At 35.5% G+C, this 19,326-nt stretch overlaps 1 protein-coding gene across 4 annotated transcripts in view; it reads right to left on the bottom strand.

Annotated features, from left to right (window-relative positions):
- TRIM33 (tripartite motif containing 33) overlaps positions 1-19,326 on the bottom strand; it is a 70,429-nt gene that overhangs the window by 7,969 nt on the left and 43,134 nt on the right. For 2 of the 4 annotated variants that reach the window (XM_026713051.2, XM_026713053.2), the window contains exons 8-16: positions 14,403-14,520; positions 11,506-11,753; positions 11,108-11,278; positions 10,487-10,687; positions 8,380-8,512; positions 7,565-7,628; positions 4,342-4,501; positions 3,482-3,828; positions 2,045-2,168 (exon numbers count right to left, since the gene is read on the bottom strand). In XM_026713051.2, coding sequence (XP_026568836.1) covers positions 2,045-2,168; positions 3,482-3,828; positions 4,342-4,501; positions 7,565-7,628; positions 8,380-8,512; positions 10,487-10,687; positions 11,108-11,278; positions 11,506-11,753; positions 14,403-14,520 — 1,566 coding nt within the window. The remainder of the gene's footprint in view (positions 1-2,044; positions 2,169-3,481; positions 3,829-4,341; positions 4,502-7,564; positions 7,629-8,379; positions 8,513-10,486; positions 10,688-11,107; positions 11,279-11,505; positions 11,754-14,402; positions 14,521-19,326) is intronic. The other 2 variants (XM_026713052.2, XM_026713054.2) reach the window with 1 other exon arrangement.

The raw sequence follows: 19,326 nt of genomic DNA, 5'->3' as shown, positions 1-19,326 counted from the left end.
ATCCCAAAGCCTAAGTATAGCCATTCAAAAGACAGTACCTCACATTTCTGCCAGATATACTTCAGAGTAAAATGTCTCCCCAAAAATTTTATATTGGGCACATTGTCTTCCAATTACCAAACAAACTGTAGTTTTATGGTCCCCAGAGACATTTCATCCTGCATCACACATGGCGTGCTACTTTATAACCAGCCCAGTGAATTATACTTTACAAACAGCAGTCTCAATTAAGCTATTGAAGTAGTGAGATCATGCATTTCCTACAATTGGCTATTGTCATTATCACAATTAAAATCCTCTAAGCGCAGCTCAGAATCTCATATAGTTCATGCCAGTTATCAGCCCAAAATACAACAAAAACAACCACAAGAACGCAAGCAATGGGGCTGGGGATGAAAAATGATAACTGATTAAAAAGATATGTCCAGTAACTTGTTTGATCACACTCTATATCATTACTTCTAAGCAAATCGTATCATATGCTTATTCTCAGTCTAGGGCATTCCTTCTAAGCAAACATTATCATATCATATTATATGCTTATCATACTGTGTAACAACTTTAGTGTAATAACTAAAGTTCCAGGGAAAACAAGGAATAACATCACATTCATCTCTGTTTATGTACAAAATTGGTTGAATTGCTGAATGCAAACTAAATAGTATGGTTTAATAAAACAGTTTCAAATGCACTGAGAGTTAGCAAACAGCCATGTTTTTTTAAATGATATGAATGGAAACTTTAAGATAATTGGTGTGTCCATTATCTCTGTGGTCAATGGAGTGAGGAAAACGGAAACCTGGTTAAGAAAAAAAAAAGTAGACCTTTATTATGTTTCAAAGCTGGGTGTGCATGTCTTACAGTTTATGTAGAAAGTCTAAATATTCCTGTTAATATGCCAGATTTTTGAAACGTAGAAAAAAAAATCAGACCAAGATAAATCACTTCAAGGTTAAACTTTCTGACCAGAAATCTAAAAAGTATGTTTGGCCAAAAAACAACACTATGTATCCCACAGAAGTACACCATACTCACAGTGGAGCATGGTGCCAGCAACATTATGCTTTGGGGATGCTTTTCTTCAGCTGAAACTGGGGTTTTAATCAAGATGAAGGGAATTATGAGCCGTTTCAAATATCAGTCAATTTTGGCACAAAACTTTCAGGCCTCTGATAAAATGCTGAAGACGAAGAAGAATTTCCCTTTTCAGCATGACAGTGACTCAAAGCACACTGCCAAATTGACAGAAGAATGGCTTCACCAGAAGAGGATCAAAGTTTTGGAATAGCCCAGACAAAGCCCATACCTGAATCCAATTGAAAATCTGTGGAGTGACTTGAAGTGGACTGTGCACAGGAGAGCCCTTGCAATTTGACAGATTTGGAGCATTTTTGTAAGGAAGAGTCACTTGCAAGATTCCCAAAACAAGATGTGCCATGGTGATTACTTTTGGGCTCTTACCCAAATGTCTGAATGCTGTCATTAAATCAAAAGGCGCTTCAACGAAGCATTAGTTCAAGGGTATGCATCTTTATGCAATCACATTATTGCAAAGGGTTTTTTTTCTTCCTAAAAGGTTTTAGTTTGCTTTTCAATTTAATTGCACAGCTTGAATCTTATGTTAAAGACAGAAGAATTCTGAAGTGTTTTATCTTGGTCTGTTTTTTTTTATATTCAAAAGCCTAGCAGTTTAACAGGGATGTGTAGACTTTCTATATTCACTGAAGTCTAAAACAAGAAGAAAGTATACGGAAAAGACTTAGACAGAAACTTCCCGATTGTACATGAAAATTTGAGGGGAGAGGAGAGGAGGGGAGCAGAAGAGAAGAGAGAGGGAGAAAGGGGGGGAGAGAGAAACCAACAGAGGGAAGGAGGGAGGGAAACTCATAGAGTTGGTTTCTTGATTTTGTTTACATAGTGTTGATGATAGTTGCTGACTATGTAAAATAAAATATAATCTAAATAAAAGATGTAATTCAAAAAAGCCAAGATAATTAGGTTTAACTGATTTGAGAACAATATATGTAAAGTATGAGACACCTACCCTTTGGTCCACAGGACTCAATCCTTGTGCAGTTTTTCCCTTCTTGGTGTGCTGCAAATTATCACAATCATATTCTACTTCAGGTTTGAGAAGATCTCGACAAAATGTACATATCCATTCTCCACTAGAAAAGAAAAAAAATCATCTAGAAATCTAGATAACATATTATAAATCTTCTAAATATATAAATCCAAATCTCCAATTAATCAAATCATGAATATATATGTGAGTGTGCGTGTATGTGTGTGCGTGCATGCTGGTCAGTCCATTGCTGTCACAACCAATAGATCAACACTTGGTTGATCAGAAAATAGTGGACCTTGCACCTGCAGAAAAAATGCTGTTCAAACGGCTGGAAAAGTAACTTTACAATTAATCCTTACATTTACAACCATTGCAGCATTCCTTGCAATTGTATGATCAACATTAGGGCACTCACAATGGGTATGTGCTTACAACTGTCACAGCATCCCAGTCATAATTGTCACTTAAGCATTTCATAACTGGCTTCCAACAAACAAAAACTGACAACATAATGCAAGTTGATGTTCTGTAATGTCTCGTTTAATGGCCCACAGTGACTCAATGTGGAAAGTGATATCGAGTGTCCATCAGAATCACATGAAGTTTTGCTTAGCTATGGAGTTAATGATCCCAGTTGTGTTTGCTAAGCAAGGACTACATGTATTATAATCAGTAATCACAAAAAATTGAGAATGTTGTAGGAAAAAAAAAAGAAATAAAATGCAAATTATGTTTAATATTTTTCGCTAGAATAACAAACACAAATTCATCTGTCACATGATTTTCAGTTACTGTAATGCCATAAGAGCTTGCCTAACATACCTCAACCCACATTTTTTTTAACCAACTGCCTTGCATATGTATGATTATGAGGATAAGCTCTCCTCGACGCATATAAGAGGTGATTAAATACTTTTTCTTGTGCAGAAAAGGTATTTGTTCTTATTTCTTATGAAACAAAGCACAAGTGCTTCACACAGATCATGGCCATTGGCCAGTACCAAAATCTCATGTTAAATAAGTAACTGCTATAGTATAAGTATAATTTAGTCATGTCGGTCACATGACCACAGAGACATCTTTGGACAGCCCTGGCTCTTCATATTGGAGATGAGCACTGCCCCCTAGAGCCGAAAACGACTAGCATGTATGTGCGAGGGGAACCTTTACCATATAGTATAAGTGATTGTATTTATGTATTTAGTATTTATTACACATTTTAGGCCACTAACATTAAAAAAACTACCAATACTAATAATCGAAAGTCCTAATGCTCCAAGAACACATCATTTCAATATAGTAACAACCTGCAGAGGGATCATGTCCACCTAATATTATATTTTTAATGTTCAATATTATACCTTACTACAAATAATCACACCAAGTCCTTGAGGCATAATAGTATTTTCATACCTTGGAAAGCTGAGCAGAGTAGGTACATGACATGTCAGATGGAAAACTTTGGGACACTTTTCACAACATAATAGGTCTCCCCCATTTTGGCACACAGCACACCAGTCTTCATTTGGGTCATCATCTTTATTGTTGCCTTCTCCTCCAGCCCTGGCAGACCGGTGCATGAGGCTACGTACTGGAGATTTGCCATTTACAAGACCATGTCCAGACTGTTTACAGCTTTCATTCAATTCTGTTCGTTCAGTTTTTACATGGTTGTCTATACTTCCCAGTGCTTCTAACTCACTTTCCAGATGTAAGCTTGTAGAAAGTGGTGGCGTCAAACTGCTTTCAGGACTGCTAAGCTAAAATAAAGGTAAAATTAAAAGACTAAGAAACTTTTCCTTGGGTGTCCCCCTTTTTTCCGATTTATTTTAATAAGCTATTCTAAACATGAATACCAATAAAAGGGGAATATTTGTAGCTCAGGGTTGAAATGAGGGGTTCTTAATGCTCTCTGAGCTTGGTTGAATAAATAAATAAATGTGGATCCAGTTCAGTGTTCTTGGCATCATGCTGCCAAGTTTAACTATGGTTTATTAAATTAACAACAGTTGGCTCAGTATGAGCACCTTAGTTTGCCCTTTATCTTAGTTTGATTTATGAACCAGAGCAATTTGGTTATCTAGTTTCAAATCAAGGACAAGCTCAAGGAAAACAAAACATGGTACTAAAATAGAATTCTTAAATATTTCTAGCACTATAATAATCTCTGTGGAAATAGCAGCTACTCTGTAGAAAGTAACAGATGTCTTCAATTCTTCCCACTGCTTAGAAATCCTGTGTCAAAAAGGTATAACACAGAAATAGAATTTTACCATGCAGGCACTTCTCCTGCCATCTTCTGTTTTTTCTTGCTTCACAGGTCCGGAAAAACCACACACCTCTTCCTCTGTGCCAGGTTCTTGCTTAACTTTCACATGGTCAGATTTAAAGCTAATATTGTTCTTCTCAACGGTTCTGCCTGATGAGCCACAACTGAAAAGTATACAAGTTATACAAATTAAACATCCCTCTGCTAAAATTCTGAGAAATAAACATTTTCAAATATCTTTTCTGCAAGTAACTTCAAATGTTTGTTTTAGCAATCGAAATTTTCAAAAGTAAATTATACCGATTATTTTCATTAGTTTGTTTTGTGTTTTAAAGTCAGGTTTATTTCAAAAAGTTTAGCTCTTCTTTATGAAGGCATTTGTTTATTAATTCTTTCAAAATTATATAAGCAGCAAAAACACCATGGGAGACCCTAAGCAGTAAAAATACAATATAGTATTCAGTATACAGTACTGTGCTAATTTCCAATTTAGAAACTATTTATCTTTATTTTATCTTGAACTTTTAGTTCTAAAGGAAAAAATGAAGAAACTATTGCCACAGAAGCTATAGTCACAACATGAAAAGATTGACACAAATTAACAGTGATGGTATAGCGACACCATAAAACCAAGGTGTCAAGATGTGAAGGAACTCCAGCAGTGAGTTATAGTAGTGGTCTGCAACCTTTAGGCACCAGGGACCAGTTCCGTGGAGAAAGGATTTTCCACGGTCCGGAAAGGCCGTGGTTTCATATGCTGTCTGCATTCCGCAGATGGGGCTTTGCTTGTTTGCATGGCTGGTTGCTGGCATGCTGTGGACCGATTCCTGTCATGGATCAGGGGTTGGGGTCCCCAGGGTTATAGGTTGATAGTATAAAGCAGAAGATACAAAAGGTCTGCAACACAAATGTTATTTTCAGAATCTTTCAAGCTACATAAATTATTACAGAAATGACAATGTCCATTTATCACCACTGTAATCCTCTTATAATGTAGAGTGAGTGATGAGTGTGTGTGTGTGTGTGTTTTTGTGTGTAGATATTTCCATTTCATCTAGAGTGTTTCAATATTATGAACACTTAAAGTCCATCTCTGAGTCTAAAGCCTAAAAGATATGCCAGTACAACTGGATATTGACTGAATACTGGGAAAAAATATTTCATTGTCCATTATGCTGATGTACTCAGTGGAATAGGCCAATATGCTTATTGCTATAGAAAATAAAGAAATGAAAGAAACAGCATATGGGGGGGGGGTTCAAAAATTATCCTCATGGTGCCTAGAACGTAACCTGCACCTAAATATCAGCAAGACAAAGGAGATGGAGTTAGACTTCCAGAGGAGAGAGAGGAACCCGCCCCACTTTACATTGAGGGGGGCTGTGTGAAGAGAGTTTCTACCCTTAAATTCCTGTGAGTCTACCTCAGTAAAGATCTTACCTGGAAAATCAACACAACCCAGGTGGCCAGAAAGGCCCAACAGAGACTCCATTTCCTTAGGGTCTTGCGAAAAAATGTAGTGGAACGATAACTGATAACCTCCTTTTACCGGTCCACAATAGAAAGCGTCTTCACATATTGCATTACGGAGTGGTATGCTGGCTTGACAGCCACAGGCAGAAAGACATTACAGAGGGTGGTGAGCACAGCACAAAACATTGTGGGCTGTTCCCTAATACCACTAGATGACATCGCTTAGGGCTCACTGCCCTAGGAGAGTGAGGAAAATTCTCAGGGATGACTCACATCCTGGTCAGCATCAGGAAGGAGATATAGAAGAAGAGCCAGCTGTACCAACAGGCTGAAGAACAGTTTCTACCCGTGAGCTGTCAGATTTCTGAACGGAAAATAGCACAGACTTGTGGGGCTGGCACATTATGCCACAAGGTCACATAGTGTAATAAGATTGGGACTTCTCTCCTCACTGTGAGTTGTGTTGGGGGGGGAGGGTGCATGAAGGGAGGCTCAGCCAATCTCATTGTACACATGTTGTACTCTTACAATAAAGGTAATAGTAATAAAAAAAAGTTGGCAAGTGTGCTCCCATTTTCCAAAGCAAGGGAAAAAACCTGAAAGAATTTACAACCATTATTTTATGGATCTCACTGAAATGCACCAGACTGTTTTATCCTTTTACAGGGCCTTGCCCCTCTGGGCCAAGATTTACATAATAGTTTTTTTTCCTGTAGGTCTATTAGTGGAGTATTTTTCTTTTAGAAGAAATCTAGCTTTAATATGAATGTTGCATTGAAAAAGGAAAAAATGCACAGAGAAAATTTAGTTGGAGAAGGACTTTAAATGTCTTCATCTTGAACATGTACTGTAGAATGAGGTTACAGTATCATTTTTTGTATTTTTCCTATTATATTTACCTGGGGAATCTAATGTTTTTTCCCACAAAATAATTATACTGAATTAAATTGAGGAGAAGCACTTACATATTCCATGTTAAGAACAAAGGCTGTTGAAAATAAAGATGTACAGGGGTTTAAAAAACTAGCTGAAGACCAGGCTGCTGCAAAATATGAACAGCTATTACTTGGAAGATTTATCTGTTTATTTTATTCATTACATTTCTATCCCACCTATTTAATCTAAGTAAAGAGATCCTATTTAATTATTTCTGTAACATCTAAATAGAGCATATATTTTCTCTCCTTTCCTTCTCTCCTTTCTCTCAACCTTATCTCCATCCATTTTTCCCCTTTTTCCATTTTTTGTTTACTTTTCTATACAATTATCTATTCCTCTTAGCTCATCTACATCTCTTTACCTGATTCCTTTTTGTGTTTCTGCTGGAAGAGGGAGGAATTTTTACATGTGTGCGAGGGGAAGAAAAATAGCTGGCACATGAAGTTAAATGAAAACGTAAATGGAAGGGAAGAGACCTCTTCTCATTCAAAGAACTGTGGCAATCCTTTTTATTTTAGTTCTGCCTAGTAGAGCAAAGGAAACAACCCTATTTTTAGGGTTCTCTCTTCCACTATAAGTATAGATTCAATTTGCAAATAAGCACAATAAAAGCATTAGAGAATGACATTACTTCTTATATGATGCAGAAATTTAAAATAATGTATAGTTATATCTTCCATGTCTTTTAATTCATAGATAAATTGTACAGCCCCAACATTGGTCTTAAGCTGGAATTTATGTTCCTAGTTATGTACTCTGGAAACTTCACCATGCATTTAAAATTGAGAACGTTTTTTTGAAGCCAGTTAACTCACCTGCCTCTACTGCCTGTGCTAGATGTACTGGGTGGCCTCACAGGAGTATGAGAATTGGATAAACCTAAAGAAGGAAATACGAGTTTATAACAGCAGCATATCACAGGGAACATTTCTGGCAATGCACAGTTTCAACAGTTCATATTCTAAAAATCGGTGTTACATTTTTTAATCCTAGCTATTATGAAGCTTACCAGAATTCAAACCCTATAGCCTTCTAAATCTAATTCAGCTATCATGCTCACTTAACAAATAGAATCTATATTCAGTATTTTGCAAAATCAGAGATTTATCATTTACCATATAAAGCATTATAGTATATAAAGTATTATAATTTATCATTCACCATATAAAGTATTTCCATTTTTTTTTAAAAGAATGGTGTTGTGTTAATGACACTTATTTTGAAAATGTTTTGGCACATTCATTGAAGACAACAGCTTGGAGATAAAAGGTTCTGGTATAAATTTAAAAGTTATGACATTTCATTTCTTCTTTTTTCCATTTTTAGCCCTTGTCAAATGTATTAGCTAAACCTTTTCTTCTATTGATAATGAAGTTACATTCTTTTAGCTTTTTCATATATAAGCTATTATATGAGGGGGGGGAAAACTGCCTACTCATGGGGAAAAAAATCTACTTTTGATTAAATTTAGCTAAATAATCATAATATAAAAAGTCCATACATTGAAGCAAAAAACATTCAGCCTTTTTACTGTGCAAGTTACTAGAAAAAGATGGGTAAAATTTCAAAATATGTATTGGTTGTTTTAAATACAGAAATTGGAATGTCTATCATGTCTTTTTCAACTTACCTGATGAGCCTGGAGATAGTGCTGAGGGTCCAGGAGAGGGATTCATACTGCTTATGGGTTGAGGGGGTAGGTGGCTACCAGCGATATATCTACTTAGTAAATTATCTAAGTTACTGGAACCAGCATCTTCTAACTGAAATAAAAAAACAGTCATACAGTGAACTTGTCAAGTCTAAATACAGTATGCCAGAAATGACCTCTTGAAACTATCTCTATTTTTTCTGAAGGATATTAAAAAAACTAAAGCCAGCAATATAATAGGACAATGTCCTGGAAACAGGCAGTAGAACACGGTGGATTCATATAGCCTCTCTCTTTCCACTATTCGTAAAATTTCTACCCCACCTATTTAATCTAAGTAAAGAGATCCAATTAACAATTAATTATTTAAAAAATAAGGGATGTGAGTTCCAGATTGAAGTTAACAAGCTTCCGCATCATGCCAGAATTTGAATTAACACGGGTACATAACTTATTTGTTAAATCCAATTTTTCTTAAGCTGAGAATCACATTCTTTAAAGCTAGATTTAACATTCTTCATTTCTTCAAGGCAGATATAATAAAATTTCTATAGCTGAGTGTAAAGATAATCCCAGGGTTATGAGTGTTCCCTTAGTGAACATTCAAAGTTATGCAATAAGCACCCCCTAGCATTTACAAAAAAAGTCCCGAAACTACAAATCTTGCAGCACCATGGCAGTTGTTCATCCTTACGAACAACCGCAGAGGCTCTGCAACACCCTCAGAAGCTCCATTTCAGTCAGCAACGTGCCAGGCGAGGCCTACGGAGGCTCGAACGGAACATCAGAGGGGCGCAGGCAGCTGAGAGGCAGGAGAGGAGAGAGAGATCTTGCTAGATCTTCACAAGATAAGTGATCCAGCAAGACAGGCTGGGGGAGGGAACAATTGTGGGAAGCATGAGGTATTTCAGTGGGTCGGGGAGGGCTTGGGTGGTCTTAGGCGGGTGTCCTGTTCCACCAATAGCCCTTCTCCCCAGTGGCCTTTCCATCCTGAAATAGCTTGTATGCACTTAACGAGCCTCACATTTGATTAGTAAATGTGCGGGAGAAAAAAGGAGGAGTCTTGTTCAAGGTAGAGTTCCACTCCCACAAATCCTCAGGTTGCAAATAAAATGGGCAGGCTCCATTACATTCGTAACTCAAGGACTACCTCTATTTGTCCATGCAGGGACAAGAAAATTGAAATCATCTCACATATGTTAGTAGGTTATAAATTTTACAGTGACATTAGGTCAACCTGTACCTCTAATTGATCAATTCTATGGTGAGATTAGATAAATGTTATAGTGACAAAGGAACTATATATTTCCAAACTATTAAAAAAGAAATTGAAATGCCTTCCCACCTCCCAGAACAAATTAGCACAATTGATAAATAGAAACAATTTGCAAATATGTAATTTTCAGTCAAGTATCTTTTTCAAAATACTGAGTAAACAGCACAGTAGTTAGTTTCTATTCAAAATTAATGGAGCAACTAAGAGTGGAACCCAATGCTATGCAAGGAAATATGCATTCATATTCTGGAGACATCTTTAAGGTTGTGCCTCAGGAGTTTATGGAGAAAAAAAATTTCATCCCGTTTTGATGGAAATGTAAATCAATAGCAAAAGACCCTGGGTATGTTTGTAAACCATTGATACCAAAGAAGTCAAAAAGCCAAATTATCAAAATATAGAGAACACATAGATTATTTTGTTTATTAAATGTTTATGCCACCCATTTCTCTACAAGGTGACTCTGAGCAGCATTTGCATTTGCCATTTTGACTTTTTTATACACACACACACACACACACACACACAAACACACACAAACTTCTGTATATATCTTTGATCAAAATAGATATCAACCTTGGATTGTTTAATTTGTGCAATAAATTTCAAGACTGGGTGAAGACTTAAACATAAATCTTGTCATTCTTACTGTCTCCAGTGGAAAAAGAGACATTCTAATAATGACATCCTAACAGATTGGATGTTATCATTTTTATATAAATTGTAAATCATTTTACTCCAGTGTTAAGCTGTTAAATGTCAATTTCAGTAACAATTAACTTTCATTATTTCTTTATATTATATGCTTACCTGTATGGGAGGAATATCTGGCAAGGAAGGTAGATTTTCTGGGTTGGTTACAGATGGAATAAGCTCTATTGCTGCCACGGATGGGCTTGTTGGACCCCGATTAGCATTTGCCATGGTGGCTGTTGTAGGGCTTGTTGGATTGATAGTATTGTTATGTACTGAAACAACTGGGAAGGGACCTGCATGTCCTGGATTTGAATGCTAAAAAGAGGGGAGGGGGAAAAATAGAAATTATCATTAAGTTAGTTACACAGAAGGGCAATATTCATTTTTCACCTGTTACTTTTAATAAGTCAAAATAATAATATCTTCTCATTCATAACTGAATGCTGATGTTTTTAGACATTTAGAAATTTTCCTTTATCAAAGAATAAGCTCTTACATATCAATAAATGTGTAAGAGCCAATCAAGGCAATAAAAATTGTGGCAAACTAATAACCATGAATATTGCATGCCTTATGTTTGAAAACTATGTTTGGATCTAATTTTAGATTTTTTATAACCAAATTTGAATCTGTTTCCTTAAATAGCAAACTGTACCAGAATACAAATGATCCTTTTAATTTCAAAAAGCTGCTTTACTTTTCTAAAATGTAAGGTGGGAAACAAAATGTGCACACAGCATATACTTGTCTTTGTAAGTGTGGCTGCATCATTGAATACTGGGGCCCGTTGTGGCGTGGTATCCCTGGGAGACGGGCTGCATTCTGAGCCATTCTCATCTGATGAGCTTGGAAAGCACCGCAGTTCATACTCCTTTGCATGGTCTGCATACTTATCAACCGTGGAGGCTACAAAATATAATGAATTTTATAAAATTCTAGCTCTGTACATGAGAAAAAACACTAGTCTCTTTTCCCATGTTTTTCCTCTTCTTCATAAGGGAATAAACTGCATTACACTGATATTATTAACAAAATGTAGCTCTAGATAAACTTTAAATGTATGTAATTCTATGCCTGAAAATTATCTTTTGAGTTTATATGAGTATCTTAATTTAAAGAGTCTGAAGACTTGCCTGTTGCTGAAGCATCTGTGGACCTGCCTGGCGTGTGATTTGCCCTGCAGGCTGCCCCATCCTCATCTGCTGTAACTGCTGGTGTTTTTGTTGCGCAAACACCTGCTGTTGCATGTGCTGGAGCCGAAGCTGTGCAAGATTAATTTGCCCTGGAGGTTTGCTGATATGATTTGTTCCTGGAGGAACTTGTCCCACTACTACATTAGGAGTGTAACCTTGTGTTGGTTTATTTTCAATAACAAGATTACCTAGACAATAGGAGAAAGTATGATTAACTACAAGGCTTGTATTTTAAATAAAGTTTAATAGTAATTTTTTTTTTTTTTTGTGATTAGTATACATTAGCTTCACATTAAGGGATGAAGCTTTAAAAATACACAACTAGTGTATTTTTTTCAATAGAAAATAATACATGTAGCATGGAGTTGGAGTCCCTGATGCTTTCTGAACCTGGCTATTTGCTTTCAGATATTTTATTACCCAACTAAGTAACATTATCAATGTTACCTAGTTGAGTAATGAAATGTCTGCAAGCAAACAACCAAGCTCAGAGGCCAAAAGGAATCTGTATTTTTTATGTTAAAAGATGCAAAGTCATATTTTTAATTAATGGATACATAAGATGTGGATTTTAATATATCTGCATTATTTATTTTGATCAGACTATGTTTAACGGAACACTTTCCTCAAAAAATTAGCATCTAATTTCAATACACATGTGATTTCCCATAAACTTCGATGCATAGCTGCAGAATTTTTTTTTACCTCTTGTATAATAACTACATTATATTTTTTACTTAAGTCCTTAAAGTTATTTATTATTGAAAAAATTAAAAAGAAAAATTTGAGTATAATTTTAATTACAACAGCAGAATCTCATTAACACTTGTAGTTACTGCCATAAAATATGGTCTGAGTTATTCTCAGGATTATTCAATATTTAAAAACCCTTATTTTGAATATCCTTTGATGAACCATTTTCTCTTAGTTGTGCTATTCTGGCACATTTTAATATTATGGCTTAGTATTTCCATTTGATTACAAAAATATACTTCCTTATAACTCTTTACAGCAGCTGCATCTTTCCCAGGATTACATGGCTGTCCTTTAAAGTTGAAGCTAAATCTGATGATTGCACAGCTGTATTAAGTACTAGTTTGTTCTTGTATAAAATAAGAAATATTCTTGTCTCTAGAACAGTGGCCATAATTCTTTTTTAAAAATACTCTATTGTTGCTCCGTACTACTAATTAACAAAATGGAAGATTTTGTTCCTTCTCTAAAAATTATTGTTGTTTAAGAATCTGACAGTGATACACAATGTCATCTCCGTTTTAAAATAACCCAGGCATTGTATTATTGTCACGTGTATTTATCAAAACTTGTACTTAAATATTTTTGTCAATAAAATAAAATACAGTTTAAACATTTCTGCACCCTCTAGGATCTTTTCAAACAGTTTTATAGTATTTCATTTCCAATACCTTTTCAGTTCCCAATGTATATTCCCATTCCAAAGGACCATATGATGAGCTCTGCACATGTAACAGGGAGTTTGGGTATCTCCCCCTTTCCAGAAGCATCCTCTCACACTACCCTGAAGTTTGGGAACCTCAAAAGTGGCCTCCAACAGAGTAAGAGGTGCTGCTGGTGGAGAAGAACATGGGAAAAACCTGGTATGGACATGTAAGCCTTTGTACATACCCACAAGGCTGTTTGTAATTTAGATGCTGACTCTTAGTTCTTGCTTATTAAATCTAAATGTATTCTCAGTGGGATCTATTTCACTATAAGAAATAGGTATACATTATCGGATACATATTGAGAAGATATAAATGACATACATGGACCTTTTTTTTACATATAGAAAAATGCAAGGGCTAGAATAGAAGGCAAGTAAGACTCATTATCCTGGACTTTTCTTTTCACTGGAAACTACAATATCTCCATGCCAACAGCCTCATACTTTCAGCTCAACCATGAATTTGTTGAAAGAATTTTACCTTTAAGAGTGTCTACCCCATTACTCCAGAGTTTATATTGCAAACATAAGGGTTGCAAAGAAAGGAATAAAGAAAATTCTTTTTGAAAGAGAGAGCATCTTGCATTTTATATCTTGCTTGGTGGGAGGGGAGACAAAAAAAGGAAGACAAAGTTTCTGCCTGTATCAAGTAAAATAGTTTAGAGTTATTTTGAATCTTATTTTTGGTTATTTTTTAGAATATGAAGGATTTTGATACGTTTGTAGGTGGGGCTCATAGTTAATGCGCCTGAGTTTCCCAACTATAATTGATATGCTAAAAATGAAGTTGGACTGAATCCAAATTACTTTCCTATAATTAAACACTTGTCTCTTTAATATTTTTAGTAGAAGACAGTGACCATATAATTATGTAATACACCATACCTTCGTATTTTTTTCCGTTTTTTTTCAAATAATACTCTTTTTCTTCCACAATTGTCATACCTCTTGCTACTAATCTCACTTCACAGTGCCTTTCTGAGAAAAACATTGCTACCTACTATTAAGAAGGGTCAATTACTACATGCACAAAGATTTATTCTCAAGGAAAGTAAAAAGGCAAGCAAACAGGGTAGAAAAAGAACCTTATTTGGGTTGTGATTGCATTTGTATCACTGGTTTAAATCCAGGCCTACATAAATAAGTTACACTTCATCATGTGTATATCAACTATCATGGTGCACAGAACTTCTGGACATTCTCCTGGAGGATAGCTGCAATTTTAAAGGAGGCATATTGTCCTCCATATGAAAAGTCCAGTAACAAACCTTATTTTACTGGAAATCTCTTACATCTATAAGGAACACTATAGAGAACATGCCATTTACAATTCAAATTTTCACATTAAATCTGTCAGAAATATGAAAAGCTCTACCTAGGTTGACTACATTCTTTGCCCAAAATGTAGGATCACAATGGAAGCGAATTGCTCCATTAGCAGCTGGAACAGGATCACACCGTGCTTTTAAAATATGTCGCAGCTGGAAAGTGATCTGCAAAACAAATAATCTCACATTACTGTTATGCAAAGCATAAAAAAATTTAAAGTAAGCTATTTGCAAATGAGTGACTTTGAAAAAATTCACTCTTTTCTTATCTAAATTGTAAGATAAGCTAATTATCCATTTTATATACTTTGATGAAAAGATTTCTTGATTCATCACAAGCAAATTAATATCCATAATATTAAAGAATCCAGATAAGAGGTTTTAGTTTCAAACAATAAATTCCATAATTTTCTTAATATTTTGTAAAACTTGAATTGTACCCATGTTCAAAAACAGATAGTGAAATTAAACTACTTTGTATCAAAAGAAACCAGGTAATTTTGAACAGATTATCCCAAAAAAAATCCTCCCTCCCAATGGGTTAGCAACAAAAATATGCTCAACACATGCTATACTTTACTCTTATTTTAAACTAATAACTGTGAGAAATATGATTGTTAAAAAGGGCAGGTAGTACTTTTTTAAAAGCCAATCTTTCATTGCAACAAGTTAGTTCCATTCATCACCAATGCTATTATTCCCTTCTTGGATAAGCAACATTATATGAAATGTAAGGGGAAAAAAGTAGTGATTAAAAAAAGAAATTAAAGACCAAAAATAATTTTTAAAACCTGAATTTAATTAAATCTAGATTATACCAACACTATTTGCTGTTCGTCTATCCTTGTAAACCAGTTTACTTCTATGCATAGTTTTTATATTCCTTTTTTCTTTATACTTACCTTTCTTTTTTTTGTGGATCTCATCAATTCTAGACAACTACCTGTTTCTCCATTTTTCCTTCCCTCCCAACCAATTCATTTTTTGTTCATGTATTTGTTCTGAGATTCACTCCTCCTTCTCTTGTACAAGAAACAAACCATTCTGCTCATTTTTGTAGTCAATGTTTATTCTTCAATCATACATTCCTGTTTCTTCTTGTTTTACCACATATGGCTCTTAAGTAACTCATTCCCACTGCATTTAACTCACATATATTTCATCTGACATACCCAACTTTTACTTTGATGAAGTGGATGAATGTGCACGCCCACACACAGATATTTTCACCTATATTAAAAGAACCCAAGCCACCTACTATTTTTCTACTTGCATTTGCACATCTTAAAACTTCTCCATCCATTTTCTTATCCTTATTAAACATTCTACAAATTTCAATTATTTGCCCTCATTTTTCATAAAGGAGTAACAGCATTCTTTCAGGTGTCATACAGAGATGAATTTTCTCACACTTGCTACACAGTTCAGAGAACTGTTCCATAAGCTTTTTTCTAATTATACATATTCCTGAAACCTTAACACAATTTAAGATCTCAGTAATGAAAATCATATTAGAAACTGGAATAATTAGATGAAATTCAGAATCTTCGTAGTTTTCTTGCTTTTCTTTTAACTTTGAGATCTCTTCTGTGTTACTCTATTGTAATTTCACTTTTTAATTCTGCATTTATTCACTGTGTTTTATATAATACTCTCTTGTGTAATAGTTGGAACTTTTCATTTAACCCTGACATTTGTGATATTAATTTCTTGAACAGTTGGTTATGCATGTCTGAGCCTGATTCCTCTTTCTCTAGTCCTCTTTTTGTCTCTCTTCTTTCTTTATAACTCATGAAGATCTTTTCCATACAGTCCCCTCTTAACATGTTGTAGATAGATAAAAATTATTTAATCTATTATTTTCAAGATGCTTTATTTTGCAATAAAGTAGAACTCAAATAATTCAGTGAGGTGACCATCATTTTTCCCACTCGAAACTTCCCACCTCCCTTTTTTACCCTCTTAAATATTATTTCCTTTGATCCTCTTAAATTCTTTCTCTCACCAATTACTTATAAGAAACCTTTTCAGAATCTTTTTATTTTTCTCTCTCCTTCATTCCCTTTAACATTCCCTCAACTTGTAACAAATTAAATAAACTGCATATTGTATATACATATACATCCGGACGACACACAATGTAGTTCACAGTTTAGTTAAATTGCATCTTTCTGGAATTTTGGAAGAGTATTAAAACTGGGCTTTGCTGGTTGTCTTAGGCTATGAGGGGGGCACTCACCAGAAATAATTGATGGAGTAAAATCTCATTCCTGTACCGGACGGCTTTTGATACCTGTTTATAATTTCACCTTATCAGGAAGATGGGCAGCATTTAATAAATAAAAATACTCTTATCAGATTTTTAAACAAGCCAGACACTTTTAAGTATAGAAGGAAACAAATTCAAATACTTCAAGATGTCTCTCCCAAGATCGTTAAAGGGACGTTAGGAAATTTCCTTTCTTAAAAAAAAAAAACACCATTTGCATTAGTACAAGTGTACAATGAACTAAACAAATTAGGCACAAATGGAAAACCTCATTTGCATTGGAATTCTTTTTGGAAATAAAGCAAAGATAATCATCTTTATCTTTGGCATACCACTTTTAGTCTTATAAGAGACTAAAATACGCCATCCAGTAATTTCCACACTTGGTTTCATGACAAATCATTTAATTCTGTTCATCCTGCTGAAGAACCTTGTTCAGTCCTTTTCACCTACTTCCAAACCAATTTTTATTTCAATCAAAATCACTCTTCATTTTCTTTTTTAAACATAATTATTCCATGCTGTCTTTAATTATACTTTTCAATTATATTTTTCCTCTATGCCCATAATTCACAATTCTCTCGTTATTTGCAATCGTATTTCCTCATTCATAACCTTTTTCACTTCATCATCTATGCTTCCTATTAGTGTAACTACAGCATTTCTGTAGCACTTTGTAGCATAATGTATTGTCAAATAATGTATATGACATTCCTAACTTAACTTTCCTAACTCTAAAGAAGAGCAACTAACTAACTCTAAAGAAGAGCAACTAAAATGATTAAGGGCCTGGAGATAAAAACATATGAAGAATGTAAGAATTGGATATGGCCAGTCTAGAGAAAAGGAGGATTAGGAGTGACATGATAGCAGTATTCTAGTATTTGAGGGGCTGCCACAAAGAACTTATTTTCCAAAGCACCAGGAGGCAAAACAAGAAACAATGGACAGAAACTAATTAAGGAGAGAAGCAACCTGGAATGAAGGAGAAACTTCCTCACAGTGAGGTCAATTAACCAGTTGAACAGTTTACCTTCAGAAGTTGTGGGCGCTTCTTCACGGGAGGCTTTTAAGAAAAGACTGGAGAGCCACCTATCTGAAATGATATAGGATTTCCTGCTTGAGCAGGGGGTTGGACTAGAGGACCTCCAAGATCCCTTCCAACTCTATATTGATTAATTTTTTTCTTATTTTCTTATTCTTTTCCCATTACACTGATAAAAATAGCCTTCCGACATTCAGGAGGTTTCAGCAACCTTGTATCCTTTATAATCTTTCATCCTAACCAACCAAATAATGCTTTTTGATTTATTTCTTTGACACATGCACGACCACATTCAAACTTCAACCATGATTTGAAATTAACAGATATCTTTCTAAGCAGATACTAAATAATCACCATTTCCATCCATTTTGGGGTTCTGTGTAGCCTATGCATTTTTGGTATACTGTCATTCCATCTCCATTCAACCATGTAACCGAAAACTTTCCTCCAGATCATTCAGAATGAAACGCCTTCAATTCCATGTGTGCATTTATCAACTTCATACCATAAGCTCAAACTGCCATTCAACCCCACTACATGCTCCCTAGAGTTTTACAAATTTCTTTTCAATAATTAATTCATGTTCATTATCATATACTTTTCTGCTGTGGCTCTGAGTCCTGAGTCTGCATTCTTAGAGGAAGAGGACTCGGAAGATGAGGAGGAGGAGGAATTGGGAATGCCTTCCTCCTCAGGACCTGCCTCTTCGGCAATGCCTTCCTCTCTGATTATGTCTCAGGTTTCGGCAGATAACCGAGAGGGACAGCCTGAGGCTAATCAGGAGGAGGAGGGCATATCGGAGCAGCCTTTGACAGAGAATCAAGCAGATGAATGCTGGCTTGATGCTAGGCAGCGTCGCAGGAAAAAGTGTGAGCTGCAACGCAGGAGACTTGGACGAATCAGAGACTGAGCTGAGTTAGTGACACACCTCACAGGGAATAAAAGTGGGTGTGTTTGCTCTGGGAACTCCGTACGGGACAAAGTGTGAATTTTTCTGTGGAGCTTCGGTGTATCCTGTTTCTTGAAAACTTTCGTGATTAATGTCTCTGTTATGTTGTCGGACTTGGCAGACAGCGTGTGTGATACTGCCAAGAACATTGCCGGCTCAAAGGAATTAACTCTGTAAATACTGAATCTTCTTGCCTGCTTGTATTTGGTTGGAGTTTGGACTTCTCATCTTCTTTGTAAAGTTGAGACGTAACACTTTTCATATCCAAAGGTGCCATAATCTATGCACCATTGTAGTCAACGTACAGCCTACAGATATTGACCTCTAATGGACCATATGGCTTTAGTCAGCTGAAGCATTCATAAAACACATTTTAGGAGGATAAAGAATGAGCAAAGTGGGTTTTGCCCTTACCAAACCTATGCTACACACAACATTTCTTAATAAAACCAGTCACATGGGCTCATTTTGGCTAGGGAGCCACAAGCTTAATCAAGATTCAATTTTACTCCAATTACTTTAACGTACTCTTTGCAAACTAGGATCTCTAAGAATACCTTGTAAACCATCATCCTGCTGCCCACATATCATTGAGCAGAATCTCCAATCAAAATACCAATACATTCTAGATTAATAAAGGAGAATATTTGTAGTTCAGAGTTGACATGAGAGACCAGAGAGGAGGAACAGCTGACAGGGAGTTGAAGT

Source organism: Pseudonaja textilis, chromosome 3 (assembly GCF_049901715.1).
Source record: "Pseudonaja textilis isolate UNSWEBS1 chromosome 3, rPseTex1.2, whole genome shotgun sequence".
NCBI lineage: Eukaryota > Metazoa > Chordata > Lepidosauria > Squamata > Elapidae > Pseudonaja > Pseudonaja textilis.
The sequence above is the reverse complement of the archived record's forward strand: the minus strand, read 5'-3'. Positions and strand labels throughout refer to the sequence as shown.